We start from the raw sequence: 21,825 nt of genomic DNA on the forward strand, positions 1-21,825 counted from the left end.
TGATTATTCTCAGGGAGAGAGACACAGCTGCAGTGGGTTCAAACTCAGAGTTACACTGAGTCACAACAGGAAACCAAATGCAGAGTGGAGAAGACACTATCGCTGTTACCACAGCTTCTTGTCTCTGTAACCCCCCCTCACGTCGCCCCCACAGACCTTGATTCTCGCACTTTTAGTCATACAGCAAGATTGAAATAGAAGCCCAATTGCAGTGATCACAGCCAGGGGAGCAGAGGGGGGTGCTTGGCTTTCCGCTGCACTTGTCTATACCTTGTCAAAGGTGCGGATCACAGTCACAGGGTTAAATAAAGACTTGTGCTGTAGAGCCATGAGGTTATTTTCTCAAGCTCGCCCCTTGGCCCCTTTAGGCCCTCGCGAGGATAGGCTGAGGGGACTCCTCGCAGTTTTAAATATACCTGAAGCTTCAGCTTTTATACCACATGCATGTGAATGTTGACCAGAGGAGCAGAGAGCACAGCAGCTGGTCAAAACGTTGTCTTGATTTCAACCCAATGCAATCCAGTTTAAAGCGAGACTACAGCATCGGCTAATAGGTTGCTGCTGAGGCGACATGTGACAATTAGGGATAATGATGCAAAAAGTAGCACAAGAAAAGACAATTCACTGACTTGATAATTTTTCTTTGCTTGTGCTACTGTGACAATTACATAACAATATGGAGCTAAAGTTTGCTAACATAAGATAACATTAGCCTCCGTAAGCAACTGGTCCTACCAGACTGTTCAATTGAGCAGTTCAATTTAATTCTCATGAATTCAACTTTTAGGAGACATAAAGAGGTATTTATTCCTTCAAAACGTATGTCTAACTTTAAGTCAGACTCTTGACAAGTGAAACTAAAACAGATTTTGTTCTTGTAGATAAAAAAAATAAACGGGTGTAAAAAGAAATTCTGTCAACATTTCTGCAGTTTCATACTACTAATTAAGACTTAAGATAATGATTTAAACCAGTGATCTTTTATATTGTACATAATTATAAAACCTAGATTTTACTCAGTATACTGCATGCAATGGATTCATGCCATGATAGCTTATTGTGGCTAAACTGACTTTCCCATGGTAATGTCTGTGTTTAGTCTCAGGCTCTCAGTCTGAGCGTTCACCTCTGCACCTCCACTCTGCTGTGGCATCTCAATGAAAACCACATTATGCTATCTCATCCCCTCACAGGTTCCTTTGGCATCAGAACTCTAACCACAGTAACAACCCCCTCCCTCTTTCTTTTCAACTATCTCCATCCCTTTTCCTCCAGCTACAATCTGACTTTACTCCTTTTCCTCAGGTTCAACTGCATGCAGCCCAGTCCGAACCTCATAAGCTCTCAGCTGGCCACAACTGCAGCCGTCAGATAGGAACCAAGTGTGAACACAATGAATGATTTACTGGACGCTGCTGACCGCAAGACAGTTCTTCTTTCACAAAGGAGGTTCACAAATGTCTTGTTTTTCTCGCCTACTCTCCCTTCAAATATTTTCTTCCTGCAGCGGTAGTGGAGCTTGCGTCTGTGTTACTTTTATTTGATTTATGTTAATAGTTTTCTTGTCAGGATTATTATTCTGATTTAACTCTGACTATTTATGTATGATCATGTACCCTAAATATCCTTAAACTTTACCCTAAGGTCAGCATGGCTAAACTATCAAAAAAATAAATAAATTTAAAAGTGTGAAAAAAATACCAGGAAGAAGCTCTGAAAAGAAACTCTCACGTTATACTAAACAGATGCTTGGATTTATGCTGTAAACACTCCACAAATCACCTTCCTCATCCATCACTGTGATCAGCAGCTCCCCTTGTTTGCAGCCAGCCCGTTTCTGGTTGTAAATTTCCCCTTCAAATACTAAGAATCTCGTCGGGGGACGTTGGTGTGTGGATGTGAAGAAACCTGCTTGGTGCTTCCCGGTCATTGTCTGTCTGTCCTTGGGGGTGAACCAGCCGTTTGAAAGGTCAGAGTTCAACAGCCATAATCAAGCCTGAATAAACCTGCAGTTCATGTCTGTGTCGATGCATTTATGTCATGTTGTGCTGTGTTGGATGTTTTAATAACTTGTTAAAGCTAGTTTCAACTGGAGATATGTACCTTAATCTTGGCTATTAAATAAAGTTTTATATTTTTTATGAACCAAATTTCTTCACCATTTCTGCACTGTTACAAGTGCCAGTTTCTTTTAGCTGATGCTCTTAAATCTGTGGTCTATGTCTTGGATGTATTTTCACACAGAAAACACTGCTCTTATCTGCATATCATGTAAAACGCTGGTCACATGAGGATGAAGAAAAAAGGCTGAGCCTTTACACAGAATCTACATCTCGCACCATCCTGTTCCTGAGACATTTTATCAGTTGGTAAGTTAGCAGAACTCATTTTAATTTCTGCAGAACTGATTTGGTTTTTGGTGAGTATGCAATGTGTCCCACAGTATAAAATCCAGGACAAAGAACTTTAACTGTGTTTTCTATCCTTATCTTTCTAACGCTAAAAAACGTGGGGCCGGTTAACGAAGTATCTGCATGCTGCAGATGTAATTACACCTGTTAGTCTTTATTGTGATGGACTTAGGGGGAAATGGCTGCAGATCTTTACAATGCCTCAACCTGCACATGGAAATGTAATTAGCAGTGAGAAAGAGGCAGGAAAGACAACAGTGTGTGTCGCCTGTCAACTGTCTTCTTATCAGTGGTGTGCCTGTTAACACATTTGTTGACATGTGATTTTCTGCAAGTCATTTCTAGTCAACTGTAACGTTTAAGTCGTTCTATTATTTTGTGTCTTTTTAGGATGAAATCAATGTGTCTACAGCACACAAAACAAGTACTGCTGGACCCCCTTGTTGATATTACATCAGTATGGGAGGCAGAAAGAAAGATATTAAAATGTGGGATGAGAAAATCAATCTCAAATGGAGATCGGTGGAATGACCATTCAAAGTGGACAAATGTACTACCAGTATTACACTTAGGTACACCCACCACACCCTCTGCCTTCAGCGTGAATCTTCATTATTAACCGCTGATTGCTGCTGCAGACAGATGACTGGAAAGTTTCTTCTCTTCATTGTGAAATCAGTTCTGCAGAAACAGAGCGGCTCCAAGAAGAGCTGTCCACAAGCGTGACTTTGACATTTCTTATCTAACAGTGAGAACATCTGCATCAAGACTGACGGTGTGGGATATTATCTATCTCTGCTCGAACAGAAAAGCAGAAGACACTGGTTCCCTTTTTTCAGTAGAGCTTTTCATAGAGCTAACAGATACTCACATTGGTTCATCATTTGATGGTAATTGTTTGAGGGTTTCAAAACGTGTCAAATGGACAGTTGACCCTTTTATAGGACTTAAGACAGTGATTTGTGATGTGTCAATGCCATTTAGCCAACTGCTCAGTTGGTCCTACACAAATGAAACACACAATATGTATCACACAATATTTCAAGTCTAAACTTCAGACAGCCCTATCATCCTGAAAAGAATGAGTATCTTAAAAATCAGTGGTGGCACGGAACTAAGAGGCCTACATTTACTCAAGCCCTTTTACATTTACATTTTAGATTCTTCCTCTTTACTTGGGTAATTCATATTGATGCTACTTTAAAATATTTTTAGTGAGGGTTAGATGAAAAGATTGATACCACTATAATGTCTAGGTTCAATTGGAAGCTACGTCCAGCATCCAGTTAGTTTAGCTTAGCATAAATATTTTAAACAGTTGGCAACAGTTAGCCTAGCTATGTCCAAAGGTATCCAAATCTGCCTTCCGGCTACTCTAAAGCTCTGCTTCAACACTATTTCAAAAGGACATGTTGACAGAAACACTCTTATTTTTGTCTCTTGCTAAGATTTAGCTGAAAAATGTATCGCGCTCTCATGTTGGTATGGTAAATATGAAGCTAGCAGCTGGTTAGCTTAGCCACTGTTCTCTGTTTTCTTCTGTTCCCCAGTTTTCCAGTGCATAAGAGTATCAGTCTTCTCATCTGACTTTTTAGCAAAAAATAATCAACTTTGTCAAAATGTCAAACTATTGCTCTTAGTATAAGATCTCAATACTTTTTCCACCACTGTTTAAATAAAAATAACACCAGTTATTTACTACTGTATTAACAAAGAGTATTGTAATAACTCAATGTATGTAGTACTTTCATGAACAAAGTTACAGGGTGTTTTACAATGTAAGTAAAACAAAATATGCTGAGATAATGACACAGCAAGACCAGAAAATAACAGAGATGTAGCCTGATATTTTTCCACACCAGAAATTTACAAGGCAGACAATCCCGATGGTTTATTTTGTTTGATATTGCTCCTGGTATGTGGGACTGTTATCTGTACATTCCTGTCCATGTCCATGAACAGTGTGACCTGTGGAGTAATGCTGAGCCCTTTGAATGACACCAAAAGCATGACGCTCATCGCTCAATCACAGCAGAGTTTAATGGGTGGATCAGCAGCAACCCCCGTCTGGTGTTTGGAAATAGATTGATCTTCAGTACAGGTCACATGTTAGTTTTACTGTGTTGTTACTCATGTCACTCTTACTAACCACTCCTGAATGTCAGCTCAGTCGGGATGTGCCGTCAGTGCATAAGTCATACTGGTATGCAATATCATAGCAGCTGTCCAGGTTGTGCTTGTGTGTAATATAGACGTGTAACCAGATATTGAAAAAATAGCTGAAGAATTATAGAAGAAAAAGAAGAAAGTTCCGTCCATACTAACAAGGTTTTGGAATTCAAGTGTCCGTTGAAAAACAATGAAGTTCTCCAATGAAGGCCTCCAATTCAACAAATTCAATCTTGATTTTTTTTCATTTTTGGGGGATTAAAGCTGTGCAGTCCAGCGAACATCAGGACAAAGTGAGAGGTTAATATGAATAAGTACTGATACTGAATCAATCATGTCCAGGAGGTACTGTGACAGCAGAGGTCAGAGGAGCTTGAGTCCATTTTCTAAATCTGGGGGGAGTTTAATAAACTCTGTGTTGGACTGTAAATCTGTACATTTTACAAACATACAGGTTTCAACAAGTTGACTATAAAGATCCGAATGATTTTTTAGTCACGCTGTTAAACAAGATAGGGAGATAGGATCTTGTGTGGGCGGCTAACATATAAAAGTCTGCTTCAGATTCTTATTCAACAGTAAAATATTGTGACCTTTTTAATAGCTTGATTTCACAACACGGATGGATGATACATCAGCAGATCAGTCCTTTACAGTGGTCAAGTTGTTTGGAAAAATTTGACTTATCCTCACTGAGTGCATCAAGTGACATATTTTGTGATTTGAAAATTACAAACCAAACCATTGATTTGAATCTCAATTATGCAAACTTACGTCCCTTGTCACGTGTCAGTGTTGTGTGTTCTTCCCTCCCCTCTGGTTTTCCCTTCAGGTGCCAACCTGGTGATTGGTTGCCACCTGTGCCGGCCAATCCTGCTTTACCTGGGTTCCTGAAGTCAGCCCTGTTTAAAACTAGAAAGCCTCAATTTGGGGTACCGTGTACATTTATGTAAGCACGTAGGTACTTTGTGTCTAGAGCATTAGGTTATTGATCGGTGTTCCCTCTGTACTTGTTTTGGAAGATATTCTTTGGCTGTCATGTGTTTGTCCCCTCACTTATCCCCTTGACTGAAAATGGGACGTAACACCATGCATTCACTTCCAGATAATACTAAGAATAATGTCAATTATTAATTCATTACTTTATTGTTTTTATTGTTTGAATATACAGTTATACATTGCACATGTCATGTTTCATCCACCCCCACCCCTAATGAATCTAATGAGAGAGTCTTCAATTTATCAAAGTATTGTATGATCGGATCCCAAGTAGATTCAGATTTCTCAGGCTGTCGTCGCAGCGAGAACTTGATTTTTTCCAATTTCAAAAAGAACACCAGGCCATTTAACCACAAGGAGGAACTGGGAGGGCGAGGTGACTTCCAGTCAAATAGGATTCTCCTTTGTGCCAAGAGGGTTGATAAATTATTAATTCATTATTCATGCCTCATGAACTCGACCCAAAGTGGTTGAGACGATGGTGATGTAAGTTATTTTAGTGTGTGTGTGATAAACATTTCAATAAGTTACATGACTATGTGCATTATAGTGTCAAAACTTGATCATCACTGTTGGTGAAGATGACTGAACCCTGCTGTGTGTGAGAGAGAGAGAGAGAGAGAGAGAGAGAGAGAGAGAGAGAGAGAGAGAGAGAGAGAGAGAGAGAGAGAGAGAGTCGCTTCTGCCCCCTGTCGGCTGCAGTGTGACGTCCTCCGGGGCAGCAGGGGGCGCTGCCTGCTCACGAGACCAACTGATGAAGAGACGTTGCCAAGTCCACCTTCCGCCTCATAGAGACGATCTGAATCCAGGAGGAACGGCAGCAAAATCCGCGCTGAAATGGTGAGTTCAAACTATAAATAAACGTCCAGGGCAGGTGGTCTATGTGTGTAGAGGTGTGTTTGATGGTAGACGAGTGTATCCCGCGGGCTGAGGGGCAGATGTTTGCGGATGTTTGGTTGATGCTGGACCGGTGAGCAGCACAGCTCCAGCGTGGCGCCGCCATGGCTGACGACACCTCAGCTGACCCACACTGCAGAGCTCTCAAAACAAATACTGTTGTAAAGGACTTTGTCAACACGGACGCTTAAAACTGTTAACATTGTTTCGTTCGCATGATACTTTTTTTGCAGTTCCAGTGTGCGCGGTAACATCGTGACTCTACTTTTCCTCCCCAGGGCTTCGTCAAAGTGGTGAAGAACAAGTCCTACTTCAGGAGATATCAAGTCAAATTCAGGAGGAGGAGAGGTAAGACGCTTTGTCTACACAGCCCTGATTGTGATCGTGCACCATGAAGCCATGCTCTTGTTTAAATTAACCAAAACTGCTTCAGTAATCGTTGACTTTTGGTAATTCTACAGAGGGGAAAACTGACTTCTTTGCACGAAAGCGCCTGGTTGTGCAGGACAAAAACAAGTACAACACGCCAAAGTACCGCATGATCGTCCGGTTCTCCAACAGGGATATCTGCTGCCAGGTGAGTGACTGAGAGACCGGCTGAAACTCACGTGGTCTCATCCTAAATACGACCTGACTAACTCAATGTGTCCATCTCGTCCAGATCGCCTATGCAAAGATTGAAGGAGACCAGATTGTGTGCGCTGCTTACTCTCACGAGCTGGCAAAGTATGGCATCACAGTCGGCCTTACCAACTATGCTGCGGCCTACTGCACCGGACTGCTGCTGGCACGCCGGGTAAGAGCGTGCACACACACACACACACACACACACAGGAAGCTGCTGATGTCAGCACACAAATAGGGTAGCGAGATTTGTTCTGTGTGCTGACATTGCAGTTTCAAAACTCTGTTTTATTGTATCGTAATTTAAAATCAGTAAAAAAGTGTGTGATCATCACGTTATTAAGTGTTTTCTTGCATCCTCTTTCCTATCTCCCTCATTTTAGCTGCTGCATAAATTTGGCATGGACCAGGTGTACGAGGGCCAGGTGGAGGTGACAGGAGATGAGTTCAACGTAGAGAGCGTTGACGGACAGCCGGATGCCTTTACCTGTTACCTGGACGCAGGCCTTGCCAGAACCACTACAGGAAACAAGGTGTTCGGAGCACTGAAGGGGGCCGTGGACGGAGGGCTGGCTATTCCCCACAGGTCAGTACAATACCGTGAATGGCCTCATTTTATTTCAGATATATTGTACTAGTTTGTCAACTTCACCTCTGCACTAGTTGTGTGGTTTCAAGTGAGGAAAGCTCTTCTGGATCAAAATGTCTGATTTTATTTATTGATGTATTTAAATTCTTTTCACTTGAGTATCACTTTGAGAAAGAGGGCATTCGTTTTCTTTTTGCGTAAAGCATATACATTTTTGCCCAGTTTGTGGTCATTGGTTCTTCTCTGCTTCTTAGTGATGATACAAATCCTGCTGAGCAAAATGTAGTTGGTCCTTCATTTGCATTAGCTGATGTTTACTGTCCTTTCAAGACGGGGCTGAGAGAAGCGAGACGAACCAAAATATGCATGTGACTGTTTGACCGAGCACTGGAGAAAGATGAACCAGAGAAAAAATTTAACATTTATTAAAAATGGTAACATGTGATTTCTCTGCCTTGTTTCTAGTATAAAACGTTTCCCCGGTTACGACACGGAGAGTAAAGAATTCAACGCAGATATGCATCGGAAACACATTATGGGCATGAACGTGGCCGACTACATGTCGTACCTGATGGAGGAGGACGAGGACGCCTACAAGAAACAGTTCTCTCGCTTCATCAAGAACGGAGTCACGCCAGACGCAGTAAGATGGAGGCTCTTCACTCACAATACACACTGCAGTAAAGCGACTCTGACCTTCGTTTCACTGGTGCAACCTCACCGCCCTACAGTCGGCCCGATTTTGCTGAATATAAAATTCACCATTTCATAATTTGTCCACCAGAGAGCAGTCAGTAATCAATCAGTTTTGAAACTGTAGATTGTTGCCGAGTACATATCTTGATCACAATTGTTTCTAGATTAATTTTAACCTTCAAACCTGTCCAAGACTAGTAAATGTTACGTCTGTGGACCCACCACCATGAAGCCCAGTGTTTGAGAATTTCACATTGCATCATTAGTGCACATTTACAAAAGCATGATTTATATCTCGTTTGACAAACTGTATGTTTGTCAAATATTTGACTGCTGTGTTTGCTGGTCCTCTGCTTCTTGATGATGATACAAATCCTGCTGAGCAAAATGTAGTTGGTCCTTCATTTGCATTTGCTGATGTTTACTGTCCTTTCAAGACGGGGCTGAGAGAAGCGAGACGAACCAGGAGGCACAGTGAAATGCCTTCAACGTGGCGCAATAACATGTGTTTTTGTTTTTTTGTCAGGTCGAAGAAATGTACAAAAAAGCACACGCCTCCATTCGAGCAAACCCCATCCACGAAAAGAAACCCACAAAAGAAATCAAGAAGAAGAGGTGGGTTCTTTTTTTTCCTTGATTGCCATTTCTTTCTCCAAGCCAGGTTTAGTGATGCTGCAACTTGAGTCAAAATTGAAACGCAGATTTTCTGCTTTCGGAGCCAAATATGACGTAGCCGTTATAAAATGTATACCTCAAATTATAGATGCCATAGTTTCACTGGTGCAACCTCACCGTCCTACAGTCTGCCTGATTTGCTGAATATGATATTCACCATTTCATAATTTGTCCACCAGAGAGCAGTAATACATTAGTTTTGAAACTGTAGATTGTTGCTTGGTACATATCTTGATCACAATTGTTCCTGGATTAATTTTAACCTTCAAACCCATCCAAGGCGATAGTAAATGTTACATCTGTGGACCCACCACCATGAAGCCCAGTGCTGGAGAATTTCACATCTGCATCATTCGTGCACATTTACACAAGCATTATTTATATCTTGTATGTTTGTCAAATGTTTGACTGCTGTGTTTGCTGGTCCTCTGCTTCTTGATGATGATACATATCCTGCTGAGCAAAATGTAGTTGGTCCTTCATTTGCATTAGCTGATGTTTACTGTCCTTTCAAGACGGGGCTGAGAGAAGCGAGACTAACCAGGAGGCACAGTGAAATGCCTTCAACGTGGAGCAATAACAGTATTTGTCTCCAAAATAACAGTATTTAAAGTCTAAGTGTTGAATATCTGTACTGGGAAGCTCTCAGGGCTGAGCGGACAAACTGTTCCTTCTGTTGTGCTGAATGTTAATGGAGCTTCTGTTTCTTTCCGGGCAGGTGGAATCGCGCCAAGTTGTCTCTGGCACAGAGGAAGGACCGCGTCGCCCAGAAAAAAGCCAGCTTCTTACGAGCACAAGAACAAGAGGCAGAGGACGGTTAGGGCCTCTGCTGCAACAACATTCACATCAGACAAATAAATTTATTTCAAACTCAAGTTTTTCGCTCTCTGTCAATAGTTTTTGAAAGTTGTGTATCAAGTGGTTTGGGGTTAATATTATACTCGTTATCTCTAATCCACGACTTGTGTGATGCATTGTAAATCAGACCTGAACAGATTTGATGAGTTACAGTGAGGTGGTGTGATGTTTATTTGTGCAAAATCATGCTGGTCTCTTCAATAGGTAAACTTTTTTTTTTTTTTACATTTTCAAAGTGAAGGGGAAAAAAACAAGCTCGACATGCTTTACAGGTCAAGTCTGTTCTGAAAATACATTTAAGTGGTAAATCAAGTCAGGTTGTCAACTCGGTCACAGCAACTTCACAACGGCAATGTCTGGAATGGATCATGGAAAAATACTTTTTATACAGCATTCAAGTGTGACCACGCGTTGATCAAAATCTCCACCTTTGACGGTCGGTTAACATTCATAAATGAGTTCAGCTGGATCTCTATGGCACTGAGACAAAATCCAAAAAATGTGATACAGCACATGACCACAAATGCTCTTCAGTGAGGAATACAAGAGAACATTCATGAACCAAATGAAATACACTAATATTCCTTGTGTCTACGCAGCATTGACAATGTCACTAGTGTTACAGGTGGAAAATGTACAGCGGAGTGAAGTACAGACACACAGGAAGATCCTGTGGAATATTGACAAATACCATCATGTCCACTTTGAAGCTAATGAAATGCCTCATTTTATTCAACTGAGTGAAGAAGGGAAAGCTTCAATGCTCCTTTTGATTAGTCCGTATTCTGTTGGCTACGTGTTCACGGTGAATGTCAAATATACAGCCTGTGTCGCCAAAAATAATTTAGATGTCGCATTGTTGCACTGCGTGACATGTTCCTTCATTATGATAAACATGGGCACTGGTTTATTTTGAGTCGATACCACAAACAGCGTCCTGCTGCTGTAAACAATCATTAGTGCATGTTATTAACCCGCTGCGGAAATCATTTGCACTATTCACTCCGGTTTGAGTAACCTTTGCTCATAAATACAGTGCCAAAGTACATTTCTTTTACTTAAAGAATAAATAAAAGTAATTCTGTGACTTCTGTAAGATGTATACCCTCAGTAGGCACCAATGGGTTTAGGACTGAGTGCAACAGAAAGAACTTCAACAGCACTAAGAAATAAACTAACGCACTGCTGGTTTTGGTCGCAGATCAGAATTGGCTGGAAACAAAAATACAGAATATCAACTGCCGAATCATTTAAAAAGGTACACTCCCTTATGCCACGGTGCTCAGGCGCAATCGTCACAACAAAATCAAAGAGCCTTAAAAGAGTGCATTACACTTTCAGATGGAGCTTTGTACAACTCTGAATGATTTGTGGTAAAAACAGCAATGTGGTCACTCGGCTCTTGAGAGTAACAGTAAATCTGTTTACGAGTCTGTTATCAGCCGTGCCCACGAAACATCCCACTGTTGTGACTAATACAATGTAATGTGGCTGATGGCAACATGCAATCATTCAGTTTATTTAACCTCAGAGATAGAGGATTGTAGAGTCTCCATCAGTTTGATCATTCGTAAGTGTTAAGAGCGGATAAAAACTACTTCATTAAATTTGCAATTCCTAAATCACAGCATCTTTAATCCTCAGCTCCATGTGTGGAGCTGAGATTTCAGAAGGACTTCCTCTCCTCGTCACGAGTCTTTGGTGTGCGAGATCTGTCTCCACAGCAGAGCTTTCAAGTTGTTGAGAATAAGTGAGTGCTCCATGTTCATCTGTCCAGCGTTTCCCTTCAGAGCCATGCAGGCGTACAACTGCCTCTCGAGCTCCTCTCTCATCCCTGATGGCGCCCCACGCAGGAGGTAGTCCTTCAGTGCACTGCATGCCTTGGCCAAGTTGGGCTGAACTGGCTCCTCCCTGCACCGTTTCTCTGACACGTCACATGACGTCTGGCAGTCGGCCCCGTACAGGCAGTCAGCATCAGTTTCACACTTCAGCACCCGCATGGTACGTCTGAACTCGTCCTCAGAAACCACCGCTTGGGTGTTAATCAGACGGAGCTCATGGCGGTCGGTGTAACCAAAGTGCGCCGCGGCGAGGTCGCAGATCAGAAAGCTGCCGTATGTACCGTGGAAGATGTCTTCTACCAGCTCCAGGAGGCCCATGGAGATCTTTGCTTTGCGAGGCCATGAGGGGGTGAACCACTGGTCCATAGTGCGCTGCACGCTGCTCGGCACCCAGGAAACAAGCGGCCAGGGGAGAGACAAACCATACAGGGGCCCGTAAGGGACTCGCTCCGTCATGTACAGGTCTCCGCAGTAGCCGAGGAGGCGAGGGGTGTGTCCACGGTCCTGGAGCAGCAGGCCCAGCAGCACCTCCAAAAGCAAAGCACAATTGTGTCTCCCCAAACAGCTCGAGTACTTTCAAGTTTGCTGTCACTCTTTTTTTTTTTTTTTACACACCTTTTCACACATCTTATACAAAAACAACACCATAGGTTGTGCCACAGATAACAGTGGCTTGTTATCCTACCTCATTCATCTGCAGTAGGGCCCATGTAGAACGGGCTTCTGGCAGTGACACCCGTCCATCTTTGTTGCCATCGGCGACAGAGAGGATCTGGCTGACGAGGCTGGCCAGATTCGCCTGCTCTCCAAGCTTGGACTGATGGAACGAGAGGGACAGAGACTTGAAGAGGGCTGTTCCAGGCTTCGGTCCATTATGCCACAGACTACAATATTTGTCTATATGAACCTCCGGTCCTTTACCTTGAGGTGATTGAAGACCATCTCTCTGAACTTCTCCACTGATGTACCTCTGGTGGGCTTGTCGAACACGGGGGCTTCTCTCCGGGGCTCCGGCTCCTCCCCCAGCTCGTAGTGCACGACCTCCCCCAACTTACAGCGGATGATTCCATCGTGGTCCCCCCAGCTTCCTGTGTACACCTGGCAAACAGAATGCCAAACAAACCGTAAACATGCTGAAAACAGCCAGTGGTCGTAGAATCACAACTTTAACCGAAAGTTAAATGTGTTTCCTACTTGGTTGTTTGGCAGCGTTGACAGACACCTGCTCATGTAGAGCGTGTCTTTGTCACACAGACTGCTGCAGGCCGAACCATCGATGATTCCCTTCCTGTATTTATCACACTTGGAGAAAGACAGAAAAAGTCAGTACGTGTGATTTAATTTGAAGCCTCTTTATAATTATATTCATCCATTACATTAGAATATTAGGGAATATTACTTTTCTAGATCTTAAGCAAAGAGCACAACAACTATTTACAACACGTTTTAGTTGCCTTTATCCTGATGTTTACTTAATTAATTAATTTTCAAACAGCAATCACTTCTAAATAACTAAGGTTGACCCAACTTTAGGCTTGGTGTTCCTGATGCAGTGGTAATCGCAAAATAATAGAGCCTTACAAAAAACATTAAAAAGAACAGGTTCAACACAAACAAAGCCATTACTCACAATGGCGTTCTTGCACTCGTGTCCTCTGCACAGCTCCGTGTAGGTGGAGTATTGCACATAGAGCACCCAGCTCCCCACCAGCACCGTCAGCCATGTAAGGAACAGGTACTTCACCCTTACAAAGGAGATCCGAGCCTATGAAGGCCGAGCAGAAACAGAAACTCTTAAGATTGATCCACAGCCTGAAAACATACCTTTAAGAACAGATAAGACCAACTTTATATTTATATTCATCCTACTGTGCGATTGTTAACATATTAACGTCAATGCACTGTCTGTAAACATTATAAAAAGGCACACAGTATGCTGATTCAAGCCTGACGTGATTCATACCTGATCACATAATATGTTACCATAGTGACAGCATGGGGGTGTCCCATAACAAGGAACTCAATGGCTGATTAGTCGCCATTTGCAACAATAGCTCATTAAACTGGAAACTGCAGATCTAGTCGGTCCAGTGTCACATGCTAAAAATAAATCTAATTAGTGCCTGTGTCACAAGATGCACACATCACATGACCCACAGGGCCTGTTTGGACAGAGCTGCTGCTGTTTCTGTGACATTGTGCAAGTTAATGCAGCTAGTGACTTATTTTCCACAATGATATCAACACATAATTCTTCACTCCTCAAGAAAAAACTGTATAGGTGACAACACAAATCCTAAGATTTACAGAACAAGATATAAAGCCAAGACAAGAAGCTGAACTTACAGAAGAGCTGCATGTCATTCAGTGATTTGTTTTAGTGTCTAGTCGTACTTTTACGGTTTAAATTAACTTTACAGACGTTTATTCTCAATAAATCCAGAAAACAAATTCCTATCAAAAGCATTGAGAGGCCAATCTGAAATTGTTATATTTGCTTTTATACACCCCAGTCTGTTTTAAAAATCTGTATGATAGTATTTCGATTGACAAATCCAAATCAATATATTAGCAGTAAGTAAACTACTGCAATGTGAGCAAGCACAAAATAAATCAGGAACAGTTGTTGGAAGGCACAGTGGAGCAGCCACAGTAGGAAACTTGCACTGAAAAAAAACTGCAGTGAGTTTTTCTTCCAAGTACGGCCACTGCACTTGGGAGGATAGGGGTTTTGATTCTCACTCAGATCACATGGCGGGACCAGCTTATGTTGTGTATGTTTAGGAAGCGGCTGTTGCTCTCAACTCAGCTTCGCAACAGCTTCAAAAGCCCCCGCAAATATTAACTTGAAACACAAATAATGTTTCCATGAAATCTGTTCACATAAAATATGCAGCTACAGACGTCAAAGAAAAGCACAGGGAGGGTACAGGAAAACCAGAACAGGAAAACCAGAAAATTCCTGCCTTGCATTCCCTTTGGTGCATTTCACCAAATTGTCCAATGGCAGCAGCAGGCTGTTCTGCTTTAACAGCAGCTTCGTACTCGAGCTGAAGTCTCCTCTGCCCAGCTGAGTTGTTTTCTAAACACTCTGTGTCCTGAGGAGATGAACAAACAGATAGTGGGCATCCAGGGAGGGAACTGGAGTTATCAGGGGAGTACAAATCAACTACCCACCACTCTGAACTGACTCCTTTGCTACGCCTGTATGAGCGAAAACATAGAAAATCGTTGTGCATGAAACACAGAGGCAATATGGTTGGAAAAAAATCCATGTGTGCACGTTGCCTGTGTGGCACTGTGTCTCAGCATGCCTCAGCAAACACATGATGAAGCCTCCGAGTTAAAGAAGTGAAACCCGAGCAACAAAGAGCTTTGTCCTTCACTTACTTCCCGTGGTCTTAACGCTGTCTCCTTTTCCTTGGAACCTAATATGTGGTGTTTGTCTTTGCTAAGATAACATTAGATAAACTTAATTGATCCCACACAAGGGACTGAAATGTCAAAAAAGCAGTTGACTAATATGTGTTGTACAAAACATAATATAGCAGTACTAAATATAAATGCACTGGAGTAAATATATGCTGTGTATTGTCAAACTGCAAATGCAAAGCGGCCTAGAGTTTGAACTGAGTAAGACAAGTTAAGTAAATAACAAAAGGAACACAATTATTAGACTTGAAGAAAAGTACAATATAAAAATGGATCCCTCCAAAATGAAAATGAAAAATGTCAAATCTAACACAGTTAAGGTGGCAGCAGATGCAATATACTGATGATAATCAGAGCTGGTGATATCTAGTGCAGGCAGGAAGTCCGTTGTGCTTGAGTTAAATGAGCAAAGTCCATGTAGTACAAAGCCTATCTGAAAACTGTCGGAATAACCAGCTGTCAACAGTTAGATTCAGTTACCGCGCGTTAACCCTCATTAAGTATTGACCGCTTACAACAGGGACATAAGACCTGCAGTATCACATCTTCATATACTGTGAATGGAGCAGCCCAGAGCTGTCCTATGTAGGGATTGGGCCCATGACGGGCCATCGTTTGCATCATCCTTCTCTATTCTACATCTTCTATGGATTCCACAGAAATCCTCAGCACCGAGCTTTTCCTGTCTGCAGTCGAGGTGTCGCTGCCTCAGCAGACCACTGCCTGGAAGAGGGTTGATGCCATCCCAGAATGACAAGAACATCTTTATAGAAGACGACCCAAAAACAGGGCAAAGATCACAACACTTAAGATCTGCCATCTTGGTATCAAAGAGACCCAACAGGAAAGACCAAAATTTACATAATCGGAAACTGGCTCTCATGTGGCTTTGGTACTTTGACAAAGCTTTGGAATTCAAAAGCCATTTGTCGGACTTGATTGTAGGATGTTTCTGTTATGAGGCTGCACTGTTTAGTCCAGTACAGTGCTTGTGTGATACATGTTGGGGGAAATGGTTTACTGAGTAAAGATAACTTTAGGACAACTAAACCCTAGAATCCCTTCAAATCTGAAACATGGTTTGACGAAGAGAAAAAACAGTTGAAGAATAAAAACATTGTTCTGGGTTTACGTGTTGATCCAGATAACTATGTAGACTTGCCTCTTGGAGCCTCGATACAAACCATGTCCGGTAACAGACCTGGATACCCTCTGCCAACATATTTTAGTGTGTCGCCATAAAATCAGTAGGTCCCCTGACAAGACTCCTTTTAAATTTGGTATCCAGAGTTTCATTATGTTACTGTGTAAATATAAAGGCCAATTTGTGCATTTGTGTGTGTGTGTGTGTGTGTGTGTGTGTCTCTCTCATTGAACAAACAAACTCTGCACTAAAACAGGGGCAGAAGCAAATGCACAATGATAAACCTACCTGATGTGGCAGCACATCACCCCCACCCTCATCCACCTCCACTGGCTTCCGGTCAAGTCCCGCATCACCTACAAGATCCTCCTCCTCACCTACAAATCCCTCAATGCCCTGGCTCCTCAGTATCTATCTAACCTCCTCCACCCTTACACACAGTCCCGGAACCTTCGATCCTCAGGCACGGGTCAGCTCTCCATCCCTCACACAAAAATGCGAACTTTTGGGGACAGAGCCTTCAGTGTGACAGCCCCCACACTTTGGAACTCTCTCCCCATAGAGCTCCGCAACACACCATCTCTGGACACCTTCAAAAAACACCTCAAAACTCACCTCTTTACCAAAGCCTATGTCCTATAGCTACTGTTGCATTTGTTATGTTTATTTATGTCTTTGTTAAGCGTCCTTGGGTTTCATGAAAGGCGCTATATAAATCCTAGCTATTATTATTATTATTATAAACAAATTACACAACAAAATAAACAAACACAGGACCAGTGTGGCTAAAAATGTAGGTATACTTTGCTTGCTTTTTCAATGTATAGAGATCACCTCAGGCCTAAAAGAAACCACTTCTGCACCCAGTGTTTGGCTTAGGAACTATTTAAACAAGTACAGGATGAAATGTAGCCTAATTGTGGCTGATCTGGTTGAATTCAACAACCCACTGGGCCGCAGGAAACACTGGCTAGTGTTGTCTAAAGACAGATTAAATGTTAACCTCCTGGACTCTACTGTAGTCCCTGGACTGTAGTTCATGCCCAGAGTTGTGATAAGTTTACTGTACGGTATGTAATGTAGCAATATGTTTACTTTCCCTGAGAGCAAATGCAACCCTGTATCCTAGTCCTCTTTCGTAAGCTCCTCATGGCTGGGAGTAGTTACTGGTAAGCCACTGCTACCCAAATGAGAAGGTTCAACCTTATTATCCAACCAACAGGGTTCCTGCTGCTCTGGCACTATTGAATGTGATGAAACAACGGTGAGCTCTGAGTGCAAGTCCAGGCATCTTTCCAGTCAAATGTAAGGGGAAGACAACTTAAAATAAAGTGAGATGAAATCCAAACAGAGATCCCTCCCTGGCCTGGGTAAAAAAAAAAGTCCTGGCATGGATTACCAATTTCTCTTTACACGTTATCCACACTCTCAGTGGCAGGCCTGACTCTGTTCTGGATCAGAAAAAAAGACTATCAACGTAATCTTTTCATCAGCAGACACATTCCTCAGGTATATGGAAACAGCACAAGATATCCATCAGAACAGCCCGGGAGGCACTGCCAGCTGTCAGTGTGGTGTGTCACCCCGACCACCACGGTACGCAGGTTCGCAGTCAATGTAAACACATCCCGCAGTATACGACGACAATCCGATTAACAGAACAATTATTGGACAGTGATATTACCTGGAAGTAGAAAGACTTTTTCACCCAGGCCCGTGGAAACAGACCCTTCGCCATCACAAAAATAGATCATCTCAATACGTGGACCTGGCTGTGGGAGATCATCCAAAACACACCGGAGAGTGTCTTCCACATAAAACGACCCGTCTCGTTTACAGAACCGGAGGAAATGACCGCATTTTACCAGATCTGAGCCCCACTATGGTGCACGGCCCTTGGACTGTCGTGTTGTCTTGTCCTTGTGAATCGCTCCGATATTGCACTTTGCCTGCGCCTCTGCTCTTTGCAGCAGCTGCTGGTTTCCAAGCAAAGCAACATACCTCAAACTGGCCTAGAAAAAAAAAAACACGCAGGATCACGGCGCAGGCGCAACCTGATCGTCTACAAATAAAACGATTTTTATTTTTCAGGTTGTCAACCAAATTGGTAAAACATGGTTCAGCGTGAATTCGCCGACGCGCTGATCAATGAGTCATTATGAGTATTGTCTGTTGCTTAACGCTGAAGCAATGACCGGGTCAAGCTTGAAAGCGTGAGAAAAGTAAACTTCCGCTTCGTATTTCACAATAAAAGCCCTTTTTTTGGTTTAAACAGCAACCTAACTTCTGGTCGTAATAACCACAATAAAAAACGACCCGTCAACGGACACATGATGCTGCAGCGCCAGCGAGTGTCCAAAATTGGCACACGTTTATCAAACACTGCCTAACTAAAAGTTTGAACCGTTTGAATAACCTATATTTATGCAAAAATGCCTGGCCATTTACAATTAATGCATATTTTGTTCGTTTGTATTTGAATACACACATACAGAAGAAATTCCGCAGAAAAGATGCCGTGTTCGACCCCTAAACAGCTTATCTTGTTACGATACTTCTTTAAGGGGCTGAGATGCCCTTTTTAGTAAATGCCCTGCCTACATTTTCAAATTTTTGAAAAAAAGAAGGTGAAAATTAGCAGCGACCACCTCCAGCAACGAGCAGCAGTCGTTTAAACGCTTCCCACAATGCACCCCCCGACCGTCAGCGGGAAACCAAAATGGCGAACATGCTGGGGGAAAATGAACCGTTTGTTATCTTCTGACGAAGCTCGAGCCCCACGAGTTTCCGCGATATACTTTTGAAATAAGTCTACCCGCCGAAGAAGCGGGATATCAGCGGCCTTTCATATTTACTTATTTTGTAGTGCGAGTCTTTGTAGAAGCTGAGGGGACCGAATGAGGTATTGTTGTCATCTTGTTTTCTTCCTGTGGGGGTGGGTCCGACGGTCAGCGACCTCTCCGGAGTTAAAGCTTTGCATGTGGGTTGTTCATGTAACAATTGACCCTGGCTGCTCGCTATTTATTTTATTACCAGATATTCAGGGTGCAACGGTTTCTCAAACTGGTCCTTTGTCGTCTCTGGTGGCTCGTGTGGAGCATGTTCACTCAGTGTCTGAACAAAGGGAATTTTGAACTGTGGCTGAAGGGAAATGGAAAGCATGAATCTTAAAATTGCCAACGTGAACTTTTCTATATGAATAATGTATTGCAGCACAAGGTAATATCGGGTATTTAATTGTATAAATACAAATGTCACTAACATTTTAATTTTCAGTAACGTTTGCTTTGTGTTGAACACGAATAACCTGTGCGTTTACTTAAGTTTATGAAGTTGGACAGTCTAAAGAGTTCCTCAGCATGGCACTGTAGCCACATTAGTGACTGCATGATTTGGGTTAATTGCCAATTGGCACTAATTAAGAGTATAATCACCTGTTTGCATCCAATAGAGGGGAAATGGCATGTTTCATTTTCAGGTTTATCTCCTTGTAGTTTCCATAACTATTAACCATACAGGGCAGTGTTCAGTAGATTCTAATCCAAGTTGGTGTCGATTGTGGTATAACTATTATTAGCCACAACGTGTTATTTTTAAATGTCTAAGGACGGAAGGATCGATTTGTGATATACATGAAATTGACTTTTGTGTAGGCTTGTGTGCGCATGTACTCTGAGACTCAATGAAATAAGTAATGTGTTGCATCTATACTTGCATACATTATTAATGGTTGTTAAATGAAACATCTTATCAATCGTATTTACTTTAAATGCATCTCTCTCTGCCCCCCCCCCCCCCCCTTCTTCAGAGACTCCGGGGTTGTAGATCACCGGTCTGTCCATCACAGAGCTCTCCCCCAGCGGCAGCAGCAGGCTGTGTCCTTGTCCCCCACACACCTGTCTGCTAGGGGAGAGTATGGAGAGGACGGCATGTCTGACAGGTTCACAGAAGGACAGGATGTCTTGGCCCGCTGGTCAGATGGCTTGTTCTACTTGGGGACAATCACCAAGGTTGGTGTGAGGGAAATGCACCATTTGGTAGTCAAATTATGTTTTATATCACAGTACCACCTCATATGGTTTGAAAACTTCTTGGCACAATTTATTCACCTGATTTTACAGAACATCCGCTGTTTTATATTATCAGTTTCGGTCATATGACGCACAGTCTACCTGGCAAAATCCTCTAAATGAGGCAGACGTGACAAAGCATTTTATCTCTTACTGTACCAGTGTCAAGATGTGAGATGCAGGGGTGGGATGTTGATTTTAAGAACAGAGGCTTTTAGGAATACTATCTATTTTTTTTTTTATTCCTCCAGATAAATCGGGACAAGCAGCGATGCTTTGTAGTTTTTGAGGATCGGTCAAAGTCTTGGGTTCTGTGGAAGGATATCCAGACAGGTAAATTCTTCAACTTCAAGACTTGCATGTTACATGGTTTTGTCATTCATAGGTGATCTAAAAGACACATTTACCATTGTCTTCCTTGGCAGCATTTGCACTTTATATTCAGTTTTCATTGGGATTTCCCGCAAATTCTTGGATTAGCATTGTGCTGTCCCCACCCTTGAATTTCCACTGCCTTACTTATCTCCCTTCTCTTGTGGCTGGCAGTTAACTGTCCAGTGTCTGGCATCAGTACAGCACAAGTTCCTAGCCCACATGTAAAGAAGAGGCCTCCATATCATTCAGTTAAAGTGCAACTATGGCACAGAGCTTGTTTTATAATAAATAGGGATGGGTATCGTTTGGGTTTTTTACGATACCGGTGCTAAACCGATACTTTTAAAACGATACCGGTGCCTGAACCGATACTTTTTTATTGCCAAGGCAATTTTCTTTTCTTCAAATTGGACAATTTTATTAACTGTTTAAAGTATACTATAGATATAAATAAGTACATACAAAACACACTTCAAACTACAGCTTCAAACCTTTTAACTTCAAACTATAAAATATATATTTAAAAAAAGAACAGACACAAGCATCAGGTGGCCTGATGGGACCGTGTGCAACAGAACTCAGACACTGTTGGATCCTAAAACTGCTGCTTTACTGGACTACACATCATCATTAATATCAACTGGAGAGATTTGTTCCATCAAGCCGAGGACGGACGTTCAAAAGCTCGTGCTCGTGTCTGCAGCGATCTCTGTGTGCGCGCACTGTGTGTGTGTGAGCGCTGGAAGCCCCGCCCCCTCGAGCCCCACTCTGCATTCTGCATGCAGGCAGACAGAGAGCAGAGCAGCGAGTGTGCTCTGATCCGCGCTATTTTAATAATCGTTTTTAGCGTGCGGGTACCGCGCTACCTTTTTAGTATCTATATACCGTGCAACTTTACAGAGTAGGTTAAAAAAAAAGTATTTAAATGGCTCAGGCACCGGAAGAAAGCACCGAAATCTGCGTTGCTTTTCGGTCCGGTAGGTAACGGACGTGTTGGAACCGGTGCCATAATGGCACCGGTTCTCGGTACCCAACCCTAATAATA

General features: G+C 42.5%; 3 protein-coding genes across 3 annotated transcripts in view; 2 read left to right on the forward strand and 1 right to left on the reverse strand.

Annotated features, from left to right (window-relative positions):
• Positions 1-6,347: 6,347 nt before the first annotated feature.
• rpl5a (ribosomal protein L5a) lies at positions 6,348-9,929 on the forward strand. The gene is made up of 8 exons (XM_079230066.1): positions 6,348-6,419; positions 6,755-6,824; positions 6,938-7,053; positions 7,138-7,272; positions 7,484-7,686; positions 8,155-8,332; positions 8,912-9,000; positions 9,779-9,929. Exons 1-8 carry the CDS (start codon positions 6,417-6,419, stop codon positions 9,879-9,881), a joined length of 897 nt encoding a protein of 298 aa, XP_079086192.1. The 5' UTR covers positions 6,348-6,416; the 3' UTR covers positions 9,882-9,929.
• A 156-nt stretch (positions 9,930-10,085) lies between these two features.
• Positions 10,086-18,085, reverse strand: dipk1aa (divergent protein kinase domain 1Aa). Its single transcript, XM_079229916.1, has 6 exons — positions 18,020-18,085; positions 13,390-13,524; positions 12,954-13,061; positions 12,681-12,857; positions 12,445-12,576; positions 10,086-12,287 (listed from the first exon to the last, which is right to left on the reverse strand). The coding sequence occupies exons 1-6, from the start codon at positions 18,071-18,073 to the stop codon at positions 11,607-11,609; spliced, it is 1,287 nt and encodes a 428-aa protein (XP_079086042.1). The 5' UTR covers positions 18,074-18,085; the 3' UTR covers positions 10,086-11,606.
• Positions 18,086-19,054: 969 nt separating this feature from the next.
• mtf2 (metal response element binding transcription factor 2) overlaps positions 19,055-21,825 on the forward strand; it is a gene marked incomplete at its 5' end in the record, with an annotated part of 13,040 nt that continues 10,269 nt past the window's right edge. Inside the window, 3 exons of the mRNA XM_079236026.1 lie at positions 19,055-19,083; positions 20,144-20,345; positions 20,657-20,738. Of these exons, the coding sequence (XP_079092152.1) occupies positions 19,055-19,083; positions 20,144-20,345; positions 20,657-20,738 (313 nt within the window). The remainder of the gene's footprint in view (positions 19,084-20,143; positions 20,346-20,656; positions 20,739-21,825) is intronic.

Source organism: Taurulus bubalis, assembly GCF_910589615.1.
Source record: "Taurulus bubalis genome assembly, chromosome: 1".
Taxonomy (NCBI): domain Eukaryota; kingdom Metazoa; phylum Chordata; class Actinopteri; order Perciformes; family Cottidae; genus Taurulus; species Taurulus bubalis.

Excerpts from the sequence above, each read along its gene's own strand:
- rpl5a (XM_079230066.1), top strand. Across the intron at positions 6,825-6,937 it reads CAAATTCAGGAGGAGGAGAG|AGGGGAAAACTGACTTCTTT; the intron begins GTAAGACGCTTT and ends GTAATTCTACAG. Across the intron at positions 7,273-7,483 it reads GACTGCTGCTGGCACGCCGG|CTGCTGCATAAATTTGGCAT; the intron begins GTAAGAGCGTGC and ends CCCTCATTTTAG.
- dipk1aa (XM_079229916.1), bottom strand. The coding sequence starts at position 18,073 with ATGGCGAAGGGTCTGTTTCCACGGGCCTGGGTGAAAAAGTCTTTCTAC. Across the intron at positions 12,577-12,680 it reads TGGTCTTCAATCACCTCAAG|TCCAAGCTTGGAGAGCAGGC; the intron begins GTAAAGGACCGG and ends TCGTTCCATCAG. Across the intron at positions 12,288-12,444 it reads CCCTACTGCAGATGAATGAG|GTGCTGCTGGGCCTGCTGCT; the intron begins GTAGGATAACAA and ends TTGCTTTTGGAG.